The 24,402-nt window shown below is 46.5% G+C and overlaps 1 protein-coding gene across 1 annotated transcript in view; it reads right to left on the bottom strand.

The window, feature by feature from the left end:
* Positions 1–24,402, bottom strand: part of LIG1 (DNA ligase 1) — a 296,484-nt gene that overhangs the window by 216,675 nt on the left and 55,407 nt on the right. Inside the window, exon 4 of the mRNA XM_069200497.1 lies at positions 13,851–14,367. Coding sequence (XP_069056598.1) covers positions 13,851–14,367 — 517 coding nt within the window. The remainder of the gene's footprint in view (positions 1–13,850; positions 14,368–24,402) is intronic.

Here is a 24,402-nt window from a genome sequence, read left to right on the forward strand (position 1 = left end):
GGAAAAATGTCAACGTGAAATGTAATCTCATAAGGAAAGATTACATGTAATCCTAGTTCATCATTGAGAAGTCTAGTCCAAATGGTTTAAGTGCTCTGCTCTTGTAGGGGGGGAGACCAGGACATATTTTCAAAACAGACTTTCATTTTTACAAATATTCCATGGTAAGAGACATTTGCCTTTTTTGTGAACAAGAATTACTTATAAGCAGTCACTGTGAAGTAACTGCATTAGACTGAAAACACAACTATAGAATTACACTTCAATATGACAAAGTTGTGGTTACTGGTTTTCTGTGAGTTCTACCACTGCTACTTAAAAGGTTTCTGTAAGCTGTAGTGCCCAAGCAGTCACAACCGGGTAAAGTCAGGCAATTGCCGCCGCATCCCACTCTCCTCCCCCCACAAAGAAGAGGCTTCTATGCCAATTGTAAAATCAAGAAGTTTTGAAGTCTGGCTTGACAGCACAGCTGTGTCTATACCTTATTTGATCACCAAAAAAGGTGCTTTCAAAAGCAGCACTGAGAGAGGAGCTTCGGCTATACCCACAGGTTGATTTCCCAGTCTACAGGATTGATTGTACAGAAGGTGCATGCGTCAACTTGGAAAACAAAAAGCACTTGGCTTGCACTTTTTGGTCATATGGAAATGTTAATGCTCAATGCAGTATGCCCGAGCTGGTTATGGTGACAAGCCAATCAACAAGGCTGATCTGTTTGCAATAAAATGTTACAACAATGGCAGGAGGGCAGATATTTATGGTGAAAATTGTATGAATAGGGCAATAGGCCTGCAGAGGACTTCAACTGTGAATATCTTTGTCAAGAACGTATATTATGTCATCTGGAATTGTGTACATATTTGTAATTTTAAAACTTTGTGCCCGATGAATGCCTTGTGGGAAACCTTATGCTGAAAATAGTAGACTTGAGTTGGTTACTCTAAATCGGACTGGCTTAAGATAGTTACACTATCTTTGAAAGAGGTAATTTTGGGGGGCTTCGAGACAGATTCCCTCACTACCACCTTTCAATGGTGTCCCTCCTCTCTCCTTAGCCCCGCTCTCACATTTACTTTAAGGAACTATGTAGGAAGTTGGCTCTGTATGTGCTATTTCAAAGTAAGGAATAGCATGCACAGAGTCCAAGGGTTCCCCTTAGAGGTAAAATAGTGGTAAAAATAGATAATACTAATGCTCTATTTTGTGGTAGTGTGGTCGAGCAGTAGGCTTATCCAAGGAGTAGTGTTAAGCATTTGTTGTACATACACATAGACAATAAATGAGGTACACACACTCAGAGACAAATCCAGCCAATAGGTTTTTGTATAGAAAAATATCTTTTCTTAGTTTATTTTAAGAACCACAGGTTCAAATTCTACATGTAATATCTCATTCGAAAGGTATTGCAGGTAAGTACTTTAGGAACTTCAAATCATCAAAATTGCATGTATACTTTTCAAGTTATTCACAAATAGCTGTTTTAAAAGTGGACACTTAGTGCAATTTTCACAGTTCCTAGGGGAGGTAAGTATTTGTTAGGTTAACCAGGTAAGTAAGACACTTACAGGGCTTAGTTCTTGGTCCAAGGTAGCCCACCGTTGGGGGTTCAGAGCAACCCCAAAGTCACCACACCAGCAGCTCAGGGCCGGTCAAGTGCAGAGTTCAAAGTGGTGCCCAAAACGCATAGGCTAGAATGGAGAGAAGGGGGTGCCCCGGTTCCGGTCTGCTTGCAGGTAAGTACCCGCGTCTTCGGAGGGCAGACCAGGGGGGTTTTGTAGGGCACCGGGGGGGACACAAGCCCACACAGAAATTTCACCCTCAGCAGCGCGGGGGCGGCCGGGTGCAGTGTAGAAACAGGCGTCGGGTTCGCAATGTTAGTCTATGAGAGATCTCGGGATCTCTTCAGCGCTGCAGGCAGGCAAGGGGGGGGTTCCTCGGGGAAACCTCCACTTGGGCAAGGGAGAGGGACTCCTGGGGGTCACTCCTCCAGTGAAAGTCCGGTCCTTCAGGTCCTGGGGGCTGCGGGTGCAGGGTCTCTCCCAGGTGTCGGGACTTAGGATTCAAAGAGTCGCGGTCAGGGGAAGCCTCGGGATTCCCTCTGCAGGCGGCGCTGTGGGGGCTCAGGGGGGACAGGTTTTGGTACTCACAGTCTTAGAGTAGTCCTGGGGTCCCTCCTGAGGTGTTGGATCGCCACCAGCCGAGTCGGGGTCGCCGGGTGCAGTGTTGCAAGTCTCACGCTTCTTGCGGGGAGCTTGCAGGGTTCTTTAAAGCTGCTGGAAACAAAGTTGCAGCTTTTCTTGGAGCAGGTCCGCTGTCCTCGGGAGTTTCTTGTCTTTTCGAAGCAGGGGCAGTCCTCAGAGGATGTCGAGGTCGCTGGTCCCTTTGGAAGGCGTCGCTGGAGCAGGATCTTTGGAAGGCAGGAGACAGGCCGGTGAGTTTCTGGAGCCAAGGCAGTTGTCGTCTTCTGGTCTTCCTCTGCAGGGGTTTTCAGCTAGGCAGTCCTTCTTCTTGTAGTTGCAGGAATCTAATTTTCTAGGGTTCAGGGTAGCCCTTAAATACTAAATTTAAGGGCGTGTTTAGGTCTGGGGGGTTAGTAGCCAATGGCTACTAGCCCTGAGGGTGGGTACACCCTCTTTGTGCCTCCTCCCAAGGGGAGGGGGTCACAATCCTAACCCTATTGGGGGAATCCTCCATCTGCAAGATGGAGGATTTCTAAAAGTTAGAGTCACTTCAGCTCAGGACACCTTAGGGGCTGTCCTGACTGGCCAGTGACGACTCCTTGTTTTTCTCATTATTTTCTCCGGCCTTGCCGCCAAAAGTGGGGCCTGGCCGGAGGGGGCGGGCAACTCCACTAGCTGGAGTGTCCTGCTGGGTTGGCACAAAGGAGGTGAGCCTTTGAGGCTCACCGCCAGGTGTGACAATTCCTGCCTGGGGGAGGTGTTAGCATCTCCACCCAGTGCAGGCTTTGTTACTGGCCTCAGAGTGACAAAGGCACTCTCCCCATGGGGCCAGCAACATGTCTCGGTTTGTGGCAGGCTGCTAAAACTAGTCAGCCTACACAGATAGTCGGTTAAGTTTCAGGGGGCACCTCTAAGGAGCCCTCTGGGGTGTATTTTACAATAAAATGTACACTGGCATCAGTGTGCATTTATTGTGCTGAGAAGTTTGATACCAAACTTCCCAGTTTTCAGTGTAGCCATTATGGTGCTGTGGAGTTCGTGTTTGACGGACTCCCAGACCATATACTCTTATGGCTACCCTGCACTTACAATGTCTAAGGTTTTGTTTAGACACTGTAGGGGTACCATGCTCATGCACTGGTACCCTCACCTATGGTATAGTGCACCCTGCCTTAGGGCTGTAAGGCCTGCTAGAGGGGTGTCTTACCTATACTGCATAGGCAGTGAGGCTGGCATGGCACCCTGAGGGGAGTGCCATGTCGACTTACTCGTTTTGTCCTCACTAGCACACACAAGCTGGCAAGCAGAGTGTCTGTGCTGAGTGAGAGGTCTCCAGGGTGGCATAAGACATGCTGCAGCCCTTAGAGACCTTCCTTGGCATCAGGGCCCTTGGTACTAGAAGTACCAGTTACAAGGGACTTATCTGGATGCCAGGGTCTGCCAATTGTGGATACAAAAGTACAGGTTAGGGAAAGAACACTGGTGCTGGGGCCTGGTTAGCAGGCCTCAGCACACTTTCAATTGTAAACATAGCATCAGCAAAGGCAAAAAGTCAGGGGGCAACCATGCCAAGGAGGCATTTCCTTACACAACCCCCCCCCAAACGAAAGAGGATGAGACTAACCTTTCCCAAGAGAGTCTTCATTTTCTAAGTGGAAGAACCTGGAAAGGCCATCTGCATTGGCATGGGCAGTCCCAGGTCTGTGTTCCACTATAAAGTCCATTCCCTGTAGGGAGATGGACCACCTCAACAGTTTAGGATTTTCACCTTTCATTTGCATCAGCCATTTGAGAGGTCTGTGGTCAGTTTGAACTAGGAAGTGAGTCCCAAAGAGGTATGGTCTCAGCTTCTTCAGGGACCAAATCACAGCAAAGGCCTCCCTCTCAATGGCACTCCAACGCTGCTCCCTGGGGAGTAACCTCCTGCTAATGAAAGCAACAGGCTGGTCAAGGCCATCATCATTTGTTTGGGACAAAACTGCCCCTATCCCATGTTCAGAGGCATCAGTTTGCACAATGAACTGCTTAGAATAATCTGGAGCTTTGAGAACTGGTGCTGAGCACATTGCCTGTTTCAGGGTGTCAAAGGCCTGTTGGCATTCCACAGTCCAGTTCACTTTCTTGGGCATTTTCTTGGAGGTGAGTTCAGTGAGGGCTGTCACAATGGATCCATATCCCTTCACAAACCTCCTGTAATACCCAGTCAAGCCAAGGAATGCCCTGACTTGAGTCTGGGTTTTTGGAGCTACCCAGTCCAGAATAGTCTGGATCTTGGGTTGGAGTGGCTGAACTTGGCCTCCACCTACAAGGTGTCCCAAGTAAACCACAGTTCCCTGCCCTATCTGGCATTTGGATGCCTTGATAGAGAGGCCTGCAGATTGCAGAGCCTTCAAAACCTTCTTCAGGTGGACCAGGTGATCCTGCCAGGTGGAGCTAAAGACAGCAATATCATCAAGATAAGCTGTGCTAAAGGACTCCAAGCCAGCAAGGACTTGATTCACCAACCTTTGGAAGGTGGCAGGGGCATTCTTTAAACCAAAGGGCATAACAGTAAACTGATAATGCCCATCAGGTGTGGAGAATGCTGTTTTCTCTTTTGCTCCAGGTGCCATTTTTATTTGCCAGTACCCTGCTGTCAAGTCAAAGGTACTTAAGAATTTGGCAGCACCTAATTTGTCTATGAGCTCATCAGCTCTTGGGATTGGATGAGCATCTGTCTTGGTGACAGAATTGAGCCCTCTGTAGTCCACACAAAACCTCATCTCTTTCTTTCCATCTTTGGTGTGAGGTTTGGGGACTAAGACCACTGGGCTAGCCCAGGGGCTGTCAGAGCGCTCAATTACTCCCAATTCCAGCATCTTGTGGACTTCCACCTTGATGCTTTCCTTAACATGGTCCGACTGTCTAAAGATTTTGTTCTTGACAGGCATGCTGTCTCCTGTGTCCACATCATGGGTACACAGGTGTGTCTGACCAGGGGTTAAGGAGAAGAGTTCAGGAAACTGTTGTAGGACTCTCCTACAATCAGCTTGCTGTTGGCCAGAGAGGGTGTCTGAGTAGATCACTCCATCTACTGTGCCATCTTTTGGGTCTGATGACAGAAGATCAGGGAGAGGTTCACTCTCTGCCTCCTGATCTTCATCTGTTACCATCAACAGATTGACATCAGCCCTGTCATGGAAGAGCTTAAGGCGGTTCACATGGATCACCCTCTTGGGGCTCCTGCTTGTGCCCAGGTCCACCAGGTAGGTGACCTGACTCTTCCTTGCTAGTACTGGGTAAGGGCCACTCCATTTGTCCTGGAGTGCCCTGGGAGCCACAGGCTCCAGAACCCAGACTTTCTGCCCTGGTTGGAACTCAACCAGTGCAGCCTTTTGGTCATACCAAAACTTCTGGAGCTGTTGGCTGGCCTCAAGGTTTTTGGTTGCCTTTTCCATGTACTCTGCCATTCTAGAGCGAAGGCCAAGTACATAGTCCACTATGTCCTGTTTAGGCTCATGGAGAGGTCTCTCCCAGCCTTCTTTAACAAGGACAAGTGGTCCCCTTACAGGATGACCAAACAGAAGTTCAAAGGGTGAGAATCCTACTCCCTTCTGTGGCACCTCTCTGTAAGCGAAAAGCAGGCATGGCAAGAGGACATCCCATCTCCTTTTGAGTTTTTCTGGGAGCCCCATGATCATGCCCTTTAATGTCTTGTTGAATCTCTCAACTAAGCCATTAGTTTGTGGATGGTATGGTGTAGTGAATTTATAAGTCACCCCACACTCATTCCACATGTGCTTTAGGTATGCTGACATGAAGTTGGTACCTCTGTCAGACACCACCTCCTTAGGGAAACCCACTCTGGTAAAGATACCAATGAGGGCCTTGGCTACTGCAGGGGCAGTAGTCGACCTAAGGGGAATAGCTTCAGGATACCTGGTAGCATGATCCACTACTACCAGGATATACATATTTCCTGAGGCTGTGGGAGGTTCCAGTGGACCAACTATGTCCACACCCACTCTTTCAAAGGGAACCCCCACCACTGGAAGTGGAATGAGGGGGGCCTTTGGATGTCCACCTGTCTTACCACTGGCTTGACAGGTGGGGCAGGAGAGGCAAAACTCCTTAACCATGTTGGACATATTGGGCCAGTAGAAGTGGTTGACTAACCTCTCCCACGTCTTGGTTTGTCCCAAATGTCCAGCAAGGGGAATGTCATGGGCCAATGTTAGGATGAACTTCCTGAACAGCTGAGGCACTACCACTCTCCTAGTGGCACCAGGTTTGGGGTCTCTGGCCTCAGTGTACAGGAGTCCATCTTCCCAATAGACCCTATGCGTTCCATTTTTCTTGCCTTTGGACTCTTCAGCAGCTTGCTGCCTAAGGCCTTCAAGAGAGGGACAGGTTTCTTGTCCCTTACACAGCTCCTCCCTTGAGGGTCCCCCTGGGCCTAAGAGCTCAACCTGATAAGGTTCAAGCTCCAAAGGCTCAGTTCCCTCAGAGGGCAGAACTTCTTCCTGAGAAGAGAGGTTCCCTTTCTTTTGCTGTGTTGTAGTTGGTTTCCCAACTGACTTTCCTGTTCTCTTGGTAGGCTGGGCCATTCTTCCAGACTCCAGCTCTACTTGTTCACCCTGTGCCTTGCACTGTGCTCTTGTTTTCACACACACCAGTTCAGGGATACCCAGCATTGCTGCATGGGTTTTTAGTTCTACCTCAGCCCATGCTGAGGACTCCAGGTCATTTCCAAGCAGACAGTCCACTGGGATATTTGAGGAGACCACCACCTGTTTCAGGCCATTGACCCCTCCCCATTTTAAAGTAACCATTGCCATGGGATGTACTTTTCTCTGATTGTCAGCGTTGGTGACTGTGTAAGTTTTTCCAGTCAGGTATTGGCCAGGGGAAACCAGTTTCTCTGTCACCATGGTGACACTGGCACCTGTATCCCTCAGGCCCTCTATTCTAGTCCCATTAATTAAGAGTTGCTGTCTGTATTTTTGCATGTTAGGCGGCCAGACAGCTAGTGTGGCTAAATCCACCCCACCCTCAGAAACTAGAGTAGCTTCAGTGTGGACCCTGATTTGCTCTGGGCACACTGTTGATCCCACTTGGAGACTAGCCATACCAGTGTTACCTGGATGGGAGTTTGGAGTGGAACCTTTCTTGGGACAGGCCTTGTCTCCAGTTTGGTGTCCATGCTGTTTACAGCTATGACACCAGGCCTTTTTGGGATCAAAGTTTTTACCCTTGTACCCATTGTTTTGTGAAGAGGCTCTGGGCCCACCCTCCTGTGCAGGTTTTTGGGGGCCTGTAGAAGACTCTTTACTATTTTTAGTTTTGGTTGTCTCATCACCCTTCCCCTGGGGAGTCTTTGTGACCCCTTTCTTTTGGTCACCCCCTGTTGAAGTCTTGGACACCCTTGTCTTGACCCAATGGTCCGCCTTCTTTCCCAATTCTTGGGGAGAAATTGGTCCTAGGTCTACCAGATGCTGATGCAGTTTATCATTGAAACAATTACTTAACAGGTGTTCTTTCACAAATAAATTGTACAGCCCATCATAATTACTTACACCACTGCCTTGAATCCAACCATCCAGTGTTTTCACTGAGTAGTCAACAAAGTCAACCCAGGTCTGGCTCGAGGATTTTTGAGCCCCCCTGAACCTAATCCTGTACTCCTCAGTGGAGAATCCAAAGCCCTCAATCAGGGTACCCTTCATGAGGTCATAAGATTCTGCATCTTTTCCAGAGAGTGTGAGGAGTCTATCCCTACACTTTCCAGTGAACATTTCCCAAAGGAGAGCACCCCAGTGAGATCTGTTCACTTTTCTGGTTACACAAGCCCTCTCAAAAGCTGTGAACCACTTGGTGATGTCATCACCATCTTCAAATTTTGTCACAATCCCTTTGGGGATTTTTAACATGTCAGGAGAATCTCTGACCCTATTTATATTGCTGCCACCATTGATGGGTCCTAGGCCCATCTCTTGTCTTTCCCTTTCTATGGCTAGGAGCTGTCTCTCTAAAGCCAATCTTTTGGCCATCCTGGCTAACAGGAGGTCATCTTCACTGAGAGCATCCTCAGTGATTTCAGAAATGTGGGACCCTCCTGTGAGGGACTCACTATTTCTGACTAACACAGTTGGAGACAGGACTTGAGGGGTCCTGTTCTCCCTATTTAGGACTGGAGGAGGGACATTGGCCTCCAAGTCACTAATCTCTTCCTCTGTGAGGTCATCATCAGAGGGGTTGGCTTTTTCAAACTCTGCCAACAGCTCCTGGAGCTGAATTTTGGTAGGTCTAGAGCCAATGGTTATTTTTTTTATATTACAGAGAGACCTTAGCTCCCTCATCTTAAGATGGAGGTAAGGTGTGGTGTCGAGTTCCACCACATTCATCTCTGTATCAGACATTATTTTGTTAAGAGTTGGAAGACTTTTTAAAGAATCTAAAACTGTTTCTAGAATCTAATTTCAAACTTTTAACAAACTTTTCAACTCTAAAAGACAATGCTAAACAGGGACTTAACACACAAGGCCCTAGCAGGACTTAAGAATTTAGAAAAATTTCAAATTGCAAAAATGAATTTCTAATGACAATTTTGGAATTTGTCGTGTGATCAGGTATTGGCTGAGTAGTCCAGCAAATGCAAAGTCTTGTACCCCACCGCTGATCCACCAATGTAGGAAGTTGGCTCTGTATGTGCTATTTCAAAGTAAGGAATAGCATGCACAGAGTCCAAGGGTTCCCCTTAGAGGTAAAATAGTGGTAAAAATAGATAATATTAATGCTCTATTTTGTGGTAGTGTGGTCGAGCAGTAGGCTTATCCAAGGAGTAGTGTTAAGCATTTGTTGTACATACACATAGACAATAAATGAGGTACACACACTCAGAGACAAATCCAGCCAATAGGTTTTTGTATAGAAAAATATCTTTTCTTAGTTTATTTTAAGAACCACAGGTTCAAATTCTACATGTAATATCTCATTCGAAAGGTATTGCAGGTAAGTACTTTAGGAACTTCAAATCATCAAAATTGCATGTATACTTTTCAAGTTATTCACAAATAGCTGTTTTAAAAGTGGACACTTAGTGCAATTTTCACAGTTCCTAGGGGAGGTAAGTATTTGTTAGGTTAACCAGGTAAGTAAGACACTTACAGGGCTTAGTTCTTGGTCCAAGGTAGCCCACCGTTGGGGGTTCAGAGCAACCCCAAAGTCACCACACCAGCAGCTCAGGGCCGGTCAAGTGCAGAGTTCAAAGTGGTGCCCAAAACGCATAGGCTAGAATGGAGAGAAGGGGGTGCCCCGGTTCCGGTCTGCTTGCAGGTAAGTACCCGCGTCTTCGGAGGGCAGACCAGGGGGGTTTTGTAGGGCACCGGGGGGGACACAAGCCCACACAGAAATTTCACCCTCAGCAGCGCAGGGGCGGCCGGGTGCAGTGTAGAAACAGGCGTCGGGTTCGCAATGTTAGTCTATGAGAGATCTCGGGATCTCTTCAGCACTGCAGGCAGGCAAGGGGGGGGTTCCTCGGGGAAACCTCCACTTGGGCAAGGGAGAGGGACTCCTGGGGGTCACTCCTCCAGTGAAAGTCCGGTCCTTCAGGTCCTGGGGGCTGCGGGTGCAGGGTCTCTCCCAGGTGTCGGGACTTAGGATTCAAAGAGTCGCGGTCAGGGGAAGCCTCGGGATTCCCTCTGCAGGCGGCGCTGTGGGGGCTCAGGGGGGACAGGTTTTGGTACTCACAGTCTTAGAGTAGTCCTGGGGTCCCTCCTGAGGTGTTGGATCGCCACCAGCCGAGTCAGGGTCGCCGGGTGCAGTGTTGCAAGTCTCACGCTTCTTGCGGGGAGCTTGCAGGGTTCTTTAAAGCTGCTGGAAACAAAGTTGCAGCTTTTCTTGGAGCAGGTCCGCTGTCCTCGGGAGTTTCTTGTCTTTTCGAAGCAGGGGCAGTCCTCAGAGGATGTCGAGGTCGCTGGTCCCTTTGGAAGGCGTCGCTGGAGCAGGATCTTTGGAAGGCAGGAGACAGGCCGGTGAGTTTCTGGAGCCAAGGCAGTTGTCGTCTTCTGGTCTTCCTCTGCAGGGGTTTTCAGCTAGGCAGTCCTTCTTGTAGTTGCAGGAATCTAATTTTCTAGGGTTCAGGGTAGCCCTTAAATACTAAATTTAAGGGCGTGTTTAGGTCTGGGGGGTTAGTAGCCAATGGCTACTAGCCCTGAGGGTGGGTACACCCTCTTTGTGCCTCCTCCCAAGGGGAGGGGGTCACAATCCTAACCCTATTGGGGGAATCCTCCATCTGCAAGATGGAGGATTTCTAAAAGTTAGAGTCACTTCAGCTCAGGACACCTTAGGGGCTGTCCTGACTGGCCAGTGACTCCTCCTTGTTTTTCTCATTTTCTCCGGCCTTGCCGCCAAAAGTGGGGCCTGGCCGAAGGGGGCGGGCAACTCCACTAGCTGGAGTGTCCTGCTGGGTTGGCACAAAGGAGGTGAGCCTTTGAGGCTCACCGCCAGGTGTGACAATTCCTGCCTGGGGGAGGTGTTAGCATCTCCACCCAGTGCAGGCTTTGTTACTGGCCTCAGAGTGACAAAGGCACTCTCCTCATGGGGCCAGCAACATGTCTCGGTTTGTGGCAGGCTGCTAAAACTAGTCAGCCTACACAGATAGTCGGTTAAGTTTCAGGGGGCACCTCTAAGGAGCCCTCTGGGGTGTATTTTACAATAAAATGTACACTGGCATCAGTGTGCATTTATTGTGCTGAGAAGTTTGATACCAAACTTCCCAGTTTTCAGTGTAGCCATTATGGTGCTGTGGAGTTCGTGTTTGACAGACTCCCAGACCATATACTCTTATGGCTACCCTGCACTTACAATGTCTAAGGTTTTGTTTAGACACTGTAGGGGTACCATGCTCATGCACTGGTACCCTCACCTATGGTATAGTGCACCCTGCCTTAGGGCTGTAAGGCCTGCTAGAGGGGTGTCTTACCTATACTGCATAGGCAGTGAGAGGCTGGCATGGCACCCTGAGGGGAGTGCCATGTCGACTTACTCGTTTTGTCCTCACTAGCACACACAAGCTGGCAAGCAGAGTGTCTGTGCTGAGTGAGAGGTCTCCAGGGTGGCATAAGACATGCTGCAGCCCTTAGAGACCTTCCTTGGCATCAGGGCCCTTGGTACTAGAAGTACCAGTTACAAGGGACTTATCTGGATGCCAGGGTCTGCCAATTGTGGATACAAAAGTACAGGTTAGGGAAAGAACACTGGTGCTGGGGCCTGGTTAGCAGGCCTCAGCACACTTTCAATTGTAAACATAGCATCAGCAAAGGCAAAAAGTCAGGGGGCAACCATGCCAAGGAGGCATTTCCTTACAAACTACTAATCCCAAAGTAGACTATCAGAGAGCTTTAGATCACAAGCATTCTACACGCAGACAAGGAGCCATACAAGTGTGTAAATCAATTTACAGGAAAGGTTGCTTAAGACAATAAGGACTAGAAGTTGTAGGAGTCACACGTCATCTGTGCTGAAAGTTATTCTGGGCTAAGAGTGCTTGGTGTGGAGAAACGAAGGAGCAGATTAACTGTTTTTACAATGCACAGTAAGTAACAACTTTTTCTGCACTACATTGCGCGAAAAGGAGAGGGCACAACAGCACCTTATCTTCCTCCTCTAGTGGTGGTGTACTTTTGTTTGCCTTGCACCAAATCACACAGCTGTGTACCACAGAGCAAGGTGATGTCAAGCGTTGGTTTTATACTGGAACAGTATCCTTCCAGCACAACTTTCTGTGTTTGACACAGTTTAACACTTTACCACTTTGTATGTGTACTGTACTATACAGCACACATGCAAAGTTGAAAAGATTTGGAAAAAATAAACCTTTTCTCCAACTTTGTGCCTGCCTGGAGGTTCGATTTTTTTTATGGCAATCTCTATCTAAGTTAGTAGATGGGCATACCCATGAATTCTGATGGTAGTTCCTATGTACCACCCCTGGTATGCCTCCTTGACATAAAAGGTCATACTGCTACTTTAAAACTACTATCCAATGCAATTCAGGACTTCTGCTGGTAAGTAAGCCCCAAAATAATACTTGTACCAGGTTTTCGCTTTTGTGATGCCAACCAGGCAAAAACTTATCAGTCAGTAAATCAGCCCCTAAATGTAACAAGGTTTGGGATCTTAAACTAATAAAATAATATTCCTACCCTAAGGTAGCCTTCTAGCAACCTTAAAATAACAAAACGTTTAGGGGAAAAAAAGAAAAGAAAAAAAAAACAGTAAGATTTTAAACCAATGGCATTCAATTTGCATGCAGCATTTTGATGACAGGTCATAGCTCACTGTGTTACATTCGAAATGTTACTTATGAACACCAAGCAAAAAAGATCTGTGGCAAAAGAGATCGCCCACTGAGCTATCTGTGATCTGTATGTTATATGTTATGCTGTGCAGCAGGAAGATTAACTCTCTTCGCTACTATACCATAAACTATGACTACACAAATCAGAGACCTCTACTTAACTGCATTACCATAAAAAGTTATTATGCTGTTGTATTTATCTCCAGAAAAAATGCAGTGCACATAAACATCTCCACAGGTTATCATCATCATCTTGGTTCGGCTGGTTATGTAGAAGGTGGCCCCCTGATGGCACCCGTTGCACCTCCCTAAAGCGATCACCGACACTAAACCACTGCTTAAGGCTCTAGGTCTGATTAGTTAATCGGAAAACGTTATTTCACATGCTATAGGTCTGATCTCGTTATTATGAAAAGCTGCAACAAAGGCAGCAGTTCAGGCATATTTAATGCGAAAAACATAAGAGCCAGTGAGCCTTTAAGGGTGACTTGTTTATATGTAGAGTTTTAGTCTGTGTACAGGTATTTCATGGCATGGAATCTCAGAGAATACCATAGTAGGTTAAGGTTTTCGTGTTTGTAGCCCACTGTGACAAACCATAGGGAGTAGTAAACTGAGAAATCCTGATAGGCCCCATTAGGACGGCTGGATAATGATTTGTCAAGTGTAATGTTATACATATTTGGTGTGAATGACTGCCTGTCTCAATGCATGGAAAGGCTCATACTCAGAACTGTAGGCTGTAATTGCTTAAGGAGTCAAGAAATGGTTCATTCAACCTCTGACTGCAATTTAACTGTTAAGCTATATGCTATTTTTAAACTGATTAACTGAATAGTATGAATATTTCAATGTAAACCACCTAAATACTCATTTGTTGGGCAGTGCCGTATACAGGAACACTTTATAAATACATTGGGAAAAGTTAAGTCACATTCAATTGGTCAGTTTAACATGAAAGGATAGGACAAAGGGCAGTAGACCAAAGCCAAAAACTCCTTTATGGGTGATCATGATCACAGTGGCTGTATACCACTGAAAACGCTATTGCAATAGCGCCACCTGCTGCTATCTGTAGTTTATCAATTATGTTTTTTTTTTTTTTTTTTTTTTTTTTTTTAAAGCAGGTGTGCGCCATATTTAGGCTGCAGCTTTTCTTTTTTCTAGGATTGCTCTTTAAATTTCTAGTATATGCTTGCTGAGTTAGTGGGTTTTAAAGCGGGAGGGCGAGTAGTTGAATACAGGGGAGCGTTGTACATAACCATAAACTAGACAACATAAAGCAAAAGAAATGCTGAAAATGGTGTTGAGGATAAGAAACATGTTTCTACCTGCTTCACAACACTCTTGAGTGGGGTCTTCACCGACTCAACCTTTGTTGATGGTTTTCCACCTTTGGATGGTGTCTCCACTTCCATCTTATCACCTTTAGTTAGCATTTTGCATTCAGCCGGAGTGGATTCTTCCTCCTTGGACAGTTCCTCACATTTTGCAGCAGATTCGTTTTTCTTTTTGATTTGAGAGTCCGTTTTCTTCTCCAAGGATGTGTTCTTCGATGGTTTCTTCACTTTGGATGGAATCTCACTTTCCTCCTCAGACGATTCCTTTTCCTTCATAGCATCTGATTTCTTGGCTGGTGACTCAATTTTCTTCTCTAAAGACTTTTCTTTCCTAGAAAACTTAGCTTTGGATTGAGGCTTTCTCGTCTGTTCTTCCTCCACCTCCATATGCTCTTCCTCTTCTTCAGAGCTATCACTTTCTATAATCCGTGAATATTTCTTAGGTGGGCGGGTTACTGGGGACTCCACTCCATTCCTCTCTTTTAAATGCCTCTCAGATTTTTTAGACCTAAATAAACATACAGACAAGCGAAAAGGATTTAGAATACTTCTCACGAACAAGCACAGGCAAAGCTAGTTGACTATCCTTGCCAATGCTTGTTGGTTGAGACACAGACAGCGGCAAAAGTAAACGTTAATGTTCTCTTTGAATTCACCATTGAAATGTTTGGATTGTACAAAAACATTGAATTAGGTGATCAAAGTAAAAAACAACACAAATATAAGGTGGAAAAAGCTTAAAGCCCCAAATAATCTGAATATTTATAGGAGTGTGGCTTTTCAGCAAATAGTTGTGTGGCATAACATCAGTAATTAGAGTTACATTTATGTTGAAAAATGGTCAAGTCAATTAAATATCTGATACTCCTTGCTCTGGATTGGATTGCAAAAGCATATTGCAGTTTGGAAATCACTCCATTTGTTGAAAACAGTACTGGCAAAGCCAGTAGGTAAGACATGTGCCTGAACAAGCAATGCACAAAGGCGTGCTTGCCTGTTTGTACATGTGCACCAGTATGCACTGCCCGTGGACCATGTGTACTTTTCTACATGTATTTTGTTTGTTCATGTTTATAATAAAAGCTCTTACTGTGGAAAAACGGCAACTACAGGAATCCACTTGCATAGACCAACATAAATGTATGTCCCTTGTGCAATACATGCTGCCTGTGGGCCATATTTAAGTGTGCATGTGTGCTGCTTATGTTCTTTGCACGCATATCTGCCTGTACAAGCAGAGCACAGCTAAACAAAGGGCTTTAAGAAGCAATACGGAGAGAGGGGGTTAGGATCTGCCCAGAGGTTCTCACCAAGCTACAATCTTTTGAATGAGCAGATTTGTTTGCTTCCACTGAAAGTGTGCACTGGCAGGTGAGACTAATTGACAGATGACAATAGCTTCCCTTTAAAAACAATGGCAAGGCCATCAGTGTCAACCAGCTGGGTGGTCACCAACATTCATATTTAAAAATAAAAATAATAAAAAACACACACATTGCTTGGGCTTTTTTGATCATCAATTCTGAAATATAATTTTATAATATTTTGGCAGAGAAATAATTGCATTCGGGCCTGAAGTGTCCAAATGTCTGGTTTCTGACAATAATAAAACAACTAGGATATTGGCCAGGATTAACTCCTCGGCTTCAACTGCATGTATCAATAGCAAGCACTTCTTCAAATAGGCATATTTTAGAGCAAGTGTGCTGGGGAGATTCGCTAATATACCTTCCAGAGTGAAATGAATCGCCATACTCGGTTGTAACTCCTCTAAGGATTACATTTATTCTTAAGGAGTTGAGAACACTTCATTTGGCAGCATTTCTGGCCCGTTATGTTTAGGTCACAGACTACCAGACAGGGCAGCTGTCTGGTTTGCAAAAGACATCTTGGAGACAATCAACAAATCTGACCTAAGAATGTATTTTGGATAATTTCTTGCCTTGGTTGAATGGTTAGTAACATTTTTTGCTTTGCATTTACTGCCTTTATTTGTTTTAGGCTGCACAGCTTGAGTTCATATCTACCCTTTCCCAAACTCAACTACAGTATCCTTCCGAGTGCTCCCTTTCTGTAAAGAGGCCCCTAAATCGTGTTATTATCTTGTCACATTTGCTGTGCATTCAAAGACCAAGGTTAAATGTCAGGCGCTGTCTTCTGACGGTGCTTGTGCATTTCTTTCTCCAACTTCCAAATGAGTGAACATTTTGCTGAATACTGGGGAAAGTGTTTTCTTCCAGCACACAACAATTAAATGTACTATGTAAGTATTTCAGAATATATGAGAATTAGGAACACAAATGAAGTATGTTTTTTGAAGTGTGTTGCAACACATACTTTAATATGATAAAGAAATCATTAAGCTAGGTGGTGCAATTCCACACATTTTTGTCTGCACTGTATAGTTTTATTAGTGAAACTGTATGTTGGTGCAAATGTAATGGTCATTTCAATTGAAAATATGTTGTCTGTAATGGCAGTGTGCTACTACACCATGAATACGCCACTCTAAGCCACTCCACTATACTCTGCACTGCACTGCTGCACTTTACACCATTCCATTGCACTCTGCATCACTCCACTTTATGCTATGACCCTCTACTCTACCATGCACCACTCTACTCTGTGCCAATTACCTCTTAACCGCTTGACATCATTTCACTCTTTGCCACTACAGTCCACACCATTCCAGTCTAGGCCACAACAATCTACTCTGCACAACTCCATTCAGCTCTACACCACCTTGCAACAGTGCACTTTATGAGACTGCCCTCTATGCAAATACACACTACACCAATGCACTTTAAATTAAAAGTGAACTCTATACCCCTGCACTCTATGTCAATCCACTATAATCACTTTATTCTACTCCGCATCACTGCACTCTATGCCATTATGCTGGATGCCACTCTATCCAACTGCACCCCACCCCTCTACTCTTCACCACTGCACTCTATGCCAAGTCACTCCACACCACTGCACATGCTACTGAACTCTGTGCCTCTCTGCATTACTTGATGCCCCTGCTCTTCACACCACTCTAATCTACACCCCGGCATTCTACAATGCTGCATTTTACACCTCTGAAGTCAATGCCACTGCACTCTAAGCCACTATACTATGCAACACTACACCAGTTCACTATGCCACTCCAATACACTTCATACTCTGCCACTCCACTAACTTTTAGCCATGCTGAACAGCAGCCACACCGGTCTACATTATGGCAAAATCACAACGGCAAAGCAAATAGCTCCTGCATAAGCGCAGCCTATTGGCCTTGCCAATGCTTTTTCTTTTTTTTATTAAAGCCATGTTTCCTTGAGAGCAATTACGATACATATATCGCCATGGTGGCCACATGCAGACAGGCTTGCCTTTGGTGTGCCCGCTGCTCAAAGTAACCCTGGTATCGGTGTCACACATGACCAAAGCATGCAACTGAACCAGTAAGAGGATTTAAAGAAAACATACCCTAGCTGTTGACTGCCTAAAACTAAGTGAAATAAACCACAACTGAGGAAAAGCTACAATATAGTAGCTTTTAAAACTCAATTGCCGCCTCCCCCAACCTAAAGTGTCATGTGCTGTGCAGAAATCGAGGTCAGATGCCACAGATCTGAACTGTTTATTAAAGAAAGTTATGACAAGGGCAGAAGGCCTGGTTTATTGTGAAAAACATTTTAAAATAAATCCGCCTGTAAGGGTAACTTAATTAGACAACATTGAAGGTTTTAGACAGGTATTGTGCTACATAGAACTTCACTAGCTACCAGAGTCGGCAAGAGTTTTGGTGCGAGCGACCTCCTCTGAAAAACCCTGGTGATAGAAGATATGCAGAATGCAGTGCTTTAAATGGGCCGGTACTCTCCGGTACGGAGTACCGGCACTTTTTTATTTTGAGAGGGAGAGTACCGGCATATCTCAGGAAAAACGTAATACTTTTAATTGGAGAGTACCGGCACTTCTCAGAAACAAGCAGGTACTCTATTACAGAGTACCTGCACTTCTGTTTTTCCATTTAAAGCACTGGCAGAATGAGAATCTTTGTGAGATCTTCTGAGGAGGGATTGTATATAGTTTTGCCAACTATAATGTATATATTTATAATTTGTGACGGTATGCCTGGTGGTTGCCTTGTACGACAGCTTAGGCTCCATACAGGAGGCCTAAGTTGGTTACGGTGCCAAGCCAATAATAAAGGCAAAAGGCTTGATTGATTAATTGGGAAACTTTGTCAGAGGACATAAATGAGTCAGACTTATATTATCAAACATTATGGCAAAGGCAATAGCAGACTTGTTTTTTTAAATGAAAACTTTGTTAAAATTATTAGGACTGTCAGGGTGGATTGTTCTTACAATGATTATACGCTATGCACAAAATCTTTCCAAGATGGCTGCATGCTACCAGGTTAAATTTATTTTAGATTGCTAGCATATGCCTTCTACATTTCCTACTTGTATTCTTTTAATTTTTCTTGCATATGGCTGTTGTGTGTGTGTGTGTGTGTGTGTGTGTGTGTGTGTGTGTGTTGTCTTTGTGGTAGATGTGTTTAGGTCAGTGGATGGATGCATAGATGGATGAGTGCAAAGAACAGTGAGTGGCTGTAAGTGGAGTACGACAGTGATTTCCAATGCTTGGTGTTTCTTTTATCTTACATTTTACTCTGCTACCTACTTATGTCACAATAACATAGAAGATCAGGGGAAGTCTGCAATTGCCCTGGTCTCGTGTATTTATTGTTATGTTTGAACAGCAAATTTATAGAGTTATGGTGGTGAAAAAAGGGGAAGTGTGTGTGAGCGGACTAGTAGACATGACAGAATGGTCAACAGGAAAAGGGAAGTTTGTTTTCAGTGTAATGAAGTGAGATTGGTGTATTGAGCGCTACTAATGAATGCTAGGCATTCCCACTGCACAGAAGAACCATAAAATGTGTCGAGCATCCAATGTTTCCTGACCGTTCCACAGCGAACGTCCTCCCCAAACAAGAAGTTTCCCCAGCAGTTTCAATGGCAGGTCGATTTGTATCGCCGACTCAAAAATTAAATTATGGGCTTTTTATAAGGGGAGGGGTGGTCTGAGATTCTTCCACAGCACAATAACAGTTAATGTTCAAAAGTAATTATAGTACAGTAAACCTGTAATGCTTTATGAACTGAAGTTGATTTGAAGGGGAACAAAAAACTGAGCAACATAAATCATTTTCCAAAAAGGCTGCATTTATAAATCTTAAGGGTGGAGGAGCGGTTAGAGCTTTACATAACCATCAATCCTACAAGCAGAACTTTTGAGATAAACGTTTGCCATTGTGTCAAGCGCTGAAAACTACACCTTTTTTTCGATTCTAACTCAAGTAGCTTCTCACTTGAAAAGAAAACACAGGTGCCAGACACCCTATTAGTTCAACTAGTATTAATTACACATTACAGGAAAATTACACAAGGAACGTAACCCAACATTTAGCACTATTTTCTTTTTTATAAAGAGATTTTTATTGTTTTAAGGAAATAAAACGGGACATCAGTACAAATGTCAACCAAGTGAAATACAATACTATACAATACAATACAGTAGAATAAAGTAGGATGAAATAAAATAAGGTAAGGTCAAATAAGATAACAAAATATATGCTCCTTATCAATGAATGCTGAATGGCGTGTGTTATAAGTGCTTGAGTTATTTTGATGTTGATTGGCCCGGCCTAACTGAGGGCCTAGCACCTGGTGGTATCTATATCTCTCAGTGGCAGGAATGTAGTGGTTTCGAGATCTCAGGCGAGTGTAGGAATGAGAATAGGGAACCGGTCTAGGCACGAGCCCACCTGAGGGGCGAGTGTTTCAGATGCGTGTTAAGTTCTACTTTGCTCTAGTCCTCCGCCAAGGCCTCCCATCTTCCCCAAATCTTATCGTATTTACCCGGGCTGCCTCTGGCCTCAAACACCAACCTCTCCTGCCGTGCACACCAGTCCATTCCCTGTCGCCACTTATTTAAGGATGGCGCCACTCCTGTCTTCCATTTAGTCATTATGTCCGTTTTAGCTACCAGGCATGCTATTCCCATAAAGGTCCGTTCTGCTCTTAGGTCTGTGTCCCCCATTATCCCTAGTAGGAACGGGAGTGGGTCCAGTGTTAAGTCGGTCTGTAGGGCTCTGGAGATCTGAGATGTGATTGCTCCCCAATATGTCTCTATGACTGGTCAGGACCATGTCATGTGATAGAAGTCAGCCTCCGGCTGGGGACACCTCGGGCAGTCAACTGCCGAGTGGAGGCCCGCCCCGTGCAGTCTCTTAGGTGTCATGTATGCAGTATGTAGAAAGAAAGACTGCACGAGATGGAGTTTGGTGGATATTGTCAGGGCTCTGGGCGCCATTAGGGCCTCCTCCCATTCTCCCTCTTCGATTTGTCCCACCCATCCCTCCCATCTGCGACAAAACTCATTTAGGGGGCTGGATGGGTTAGATATTAACGAGCGGTAAATCTGCGAGACTCCTCCTTTGCCGAGATTACCCATTAGTACTTTTGCTTCCATGGGGGGAGTGTTCAGGGATGTGCTCATCAGCTCGCATGTGTGTCGTCAAGGCATGGCGTATCTGGAGGTATTTATAAAATTGTACTTTGCTCAGCGAGAAGAGTCTTTGGAGATCCTCGAAGGACCTCATGCGGGATCCCTCCCAGACATCTCCCAGCGTAGAGATCCCAATGTCGTCCCATTTCTGGAACCCCTGCAGTCCTGCAACTTCAGCGAGAAGATCACCATGCCACAGTGGGGTTTGTTGGGTAATTCGCTTCCACCATCCTGTAATTCTCTGGGCATCTCTCCATCCCAGTAGCATCACCCTAGTCCCCTCAGGAGTGGATCAGGGGTTTGGGCCCCCATAAAGGGCATCGAATACTCCACAGTAGTTCAGCGTGTGGAGTTCAAGTCGGTATGCAGGGTCTGACCAACCGCCTCCATCCAGTCGTTGATGACAATCAATTGCGTCGCGAGGTGGTAATAGTATAAGTTTGACATTCCCAGCCCTCCATCATAGATGTCTCACTGGCACGTGGGGGACGGGTGCCCTTCCATAGGAATTGGCGATCGTTGAATCAAGGTTTTTAAACCATCTCTTGGGGATTGGGTACGGGAAGTTCTGTAACAGACAGAGGAGTCTAGGGAGGACCATCATTTTAAAGAGCGCAATTCTCCCGAGCAAATTAAAGAGGAAGGGTTTGCCAGCGTTGGAGGTCAGCTTTGGCTTTTGCTATGAGTGGCGTGACATTAAGCTCCCACGCCAGCTCCGGCATGAGGGCAATGGAGACTCCCAGGTACTTAAAACTGTTCCGTCGAATGGGGATGGTCTGCTGCCAGTCAACACAGTCTCTTGCAGGGTGTAGCGGGACCAGCAGAGATTTGCGGTGGTTTAATGTGAGGCCGGAGGCCTCTGAAAATAGGTCCAGGATCTGCAGGATAAGTGGACCACTTGCAGCCGGATTAGCAATATATAGGAGACCATCGTCGGCATATAATGCCACACGATCTTCTGAGCCAGTGGGCCAGGACCATCCTTCGATCAGAGGGTCCTCTCCGAGTAGTTTTGCTAGCGGTTCTATTACAAGCGCAAAGAGGCGTGGGGATAGAGGGCAACCCTGGCGTGTACTGCGCCCAATGCGGAACAGGTTGGACACAGCTCCATTTACCTGCACTCTGGCCGTTGGTTGGGAGTATAGTAGTCCTACTAGCCTTCGAAATCTGGGACCTATCCCGTTGCTCTGCAGGATCTGGTGCAAATATGACCAGTCCACAGTGTCAAATGCCTTTTCAAAGTCAAGGAGGAGTAGAGCCTTGGGTGAGCCAGTTAGGGTGCTACAGTGCGCCAGTGCCAAGTGTAGGTGTCTAATGCAGTGTCTGGTGCACCGGGAGGGCATAAAGCTGCATTGGTCGAGGTGAATTAGCGATGGGGGGATAGGTTTTAGCCTGGTTGCAAGGATTGAGGAGAGTATTTTAACTTCAGTGCTTAAAAGGGAAATGGGCCGGTACTCTGAGCAGTATCGTGATTGGGGCTGGGTTTTAGGGATTACCGCAATTGTGGCTTGGTCAATGTCTGGGGGGAAGCGTCCATTACACTCTGCTTCCTCATACATGTTGAGGAGGTGCTGTCATAGTATATTGCTACATCCCCTGTATAGCTCCGCTGGAAAGCCGTCCGGGCCAGGGGTCTTGCCCGGGGCCATTGTGGCTATTGCAGCTGTTACCTCCTCTAGGGTTAATGGCTCATCGAGGATATCTCTCATCGTGGGGGATATTCTGGGGAGAGTGATTTCACCAAGGAGAGGAGACTCTCTCTCTCCACCTGTGGTCGGGGGCGCTCTTTGTACAGTCGCGCATAGTAAGCAGCAAAGCTCTGCGCGATTTCCCTAGGGGTCCTGACGAGGGTTCCGGGCTCATCTGAAATTTCAGATATAATTCTGTTGGCCATAGGCCGCGAAGCCAACCAGTGTAAGAGTTTCCCATTTTTATCCCCCCATCCGTATATCCGGGCAGTAGATGCCCTCCACATATGTTTGGTGGATTCTAGGGTGAGGGTTTTGATCTCCTCGCGCACCTTCAGGAGCGGTCGCAGGTCTTGGGTCGAGGGAGAGGCAAGGTGTTGGTGTTCTAGGAGTATTGCTTGCGATTCCAGTTCAGCTATTTGAGAAATGCGGGCGCGCTCTCGCACTCGGATGAGGTGCTTGGCATGACCCCTAACTGTCGCCTTACACGCAGCCCAGATCGTGCCTGGAGATTGCACTGATCCCAGATTTTCGCCAAAGTATTGTGTTAACTGGTCTCACTGCTTTTTTGTACTCCTCGTACTGTAGGTACCAGGCGTTTAGCCTCCAAATTGGTCTACTAGTTGGGTCAGTCCCGCCCAGCTGTATTTGCATAGGCGTATGGTCAGAACCCCCATGGGGAAGGATCTTGACTCCAGAAACGTTAGCAATGTCTAGTGCTGGGGCGAATATGAGAGATCGATCCTAGCGTGTGTCCCATGTGCTGCTGATGTGCGTGTATGCTGTCTGGTTCTAGGGTGCCAGGTTCTCAATATTTCGCATAGGCCGAGGCCATCAGCCCAGTCCCTAAGTGCCGATGCTCTGGATGACCGGTTGACCGTACTATTGCCTGATATGTCTAACTCAAGGTCTAGTACTGCATTGAAATGGCCCCTTATTAATGTGATGCCTTGGGGGAGATCAACTATGGTTCGCCTGAGAGAGGCCATGAAAGCCTCCAGTCCCGCCGGGGGGGCGTATATGCTCACGAGATTAAGAGGTCGCCCATGCAATAGCCCAGATACCACTATATATCTGCCTTGTGGGTAGGCGTATGTAGTCGTGATCGTCATGGGTAGTGAGCAGTGAAGTAAAATAGCTACTCCTCTGGAGAAGCCAGAGTGGTAGACTCTGTCGTAACCCCCTCTAGTTAGCATGGGGCATCTGGTCCCAAGGAGATGCGTCTCTTGCAACAGGACCACCGAGGGTGTGTATCTGCACATGGTGCTATAAATTGCTGATCTTTTAAATTTTGTCTAGGAGACTGTTTACGTTCCATGACAATTTTAGTCAATGAGAGCATCGCGTGGGAAGGGTGATTATGCGTAAGTGCCGGGCCTCGCTCTGGATGTAGCGGATTAAACATCTCAAGTGGTTGAGCAAAACTGAAGAAAAACCATTGCAGCAAAGGAAACCTATGGGGACATTAACCTGAAACTGAAGTGTGAACTTAATACCCCCAACTGCCCCCCCGCCCCATACTTCCATCCAAGAAGCAGCTGTCCCCCTTGTGCCCATTTTAACCAATACAACTAATAAAACTGGCTTTTGAGTGGAGTGGTGGACCCCCCCTGATGAACGGATCTTCTGCAATACATGTTTGGAAAGTCAACGGTTCGCACCCGCCGTGTCAGAGCCGGGCCCAGGCCATAAGAGATCTGGCAATGTGAAACAAGCCTAATGGCTCTTGTCAACCCAGTGTAGGGGACTGACTCAGTCTGTCATCTTTGGTTTCATGCGTCGGGTCATTATCACTTGGAGCGGCTCCCAGTGCCCCTTCAGAGCTGGTCTCTGGATCGCCTCTCTGGCTCTCGCTTGTGGAGTTCATGGGGTCCGCCCGACCCCCACGCCCAGGCCTAGCGTGTCGTCGGCTCCCTCGCTGCTCCCTCCAAGGGAGGGATCAGTCTTCCGCAGGCACTCCCGCCGGCCCCCCGGATACCCGGCGGGGCCTTCTGGCCTCTTCAGTCAGCCAGGTCCATACCTCCTCTGGGGTGTCAAAGAAGTAGGTCTTTCCAGCCATGATGACTTTTAGGCGCGCAGGAAACCGGAGCATGTAGGAGAGCTGCATGGCCCTAAGCTTCTGCTTGACATGCTCTTAGGACCGGCGCCTGGCCTGCAACTCTCGGGTATAGTCAGTGAACACCAGGATTTTATGATTCTCCCCAGAGGAGGGTCGGCCGAGCGTCTGGCCTCACCGAGGACCCTGTCTCGTTCCTTGAAGTTGATAAAGCAAGGTATCATCGGCC

Source organism: Pleurodeles waltl, chromosome 7, assembly GCF_031143425.1.
Source record: "Pleurodeles waltl isolate 20211129_DDA chromosome 7, aPleWal1.hap1.20221129, whole genome shotgun sequence".
NCBI lineage: Eukaryota > Metazoa > Chordata > Amphibia > Caudata > Salamandridae > Pleurodeles > Pleurodeles waltl.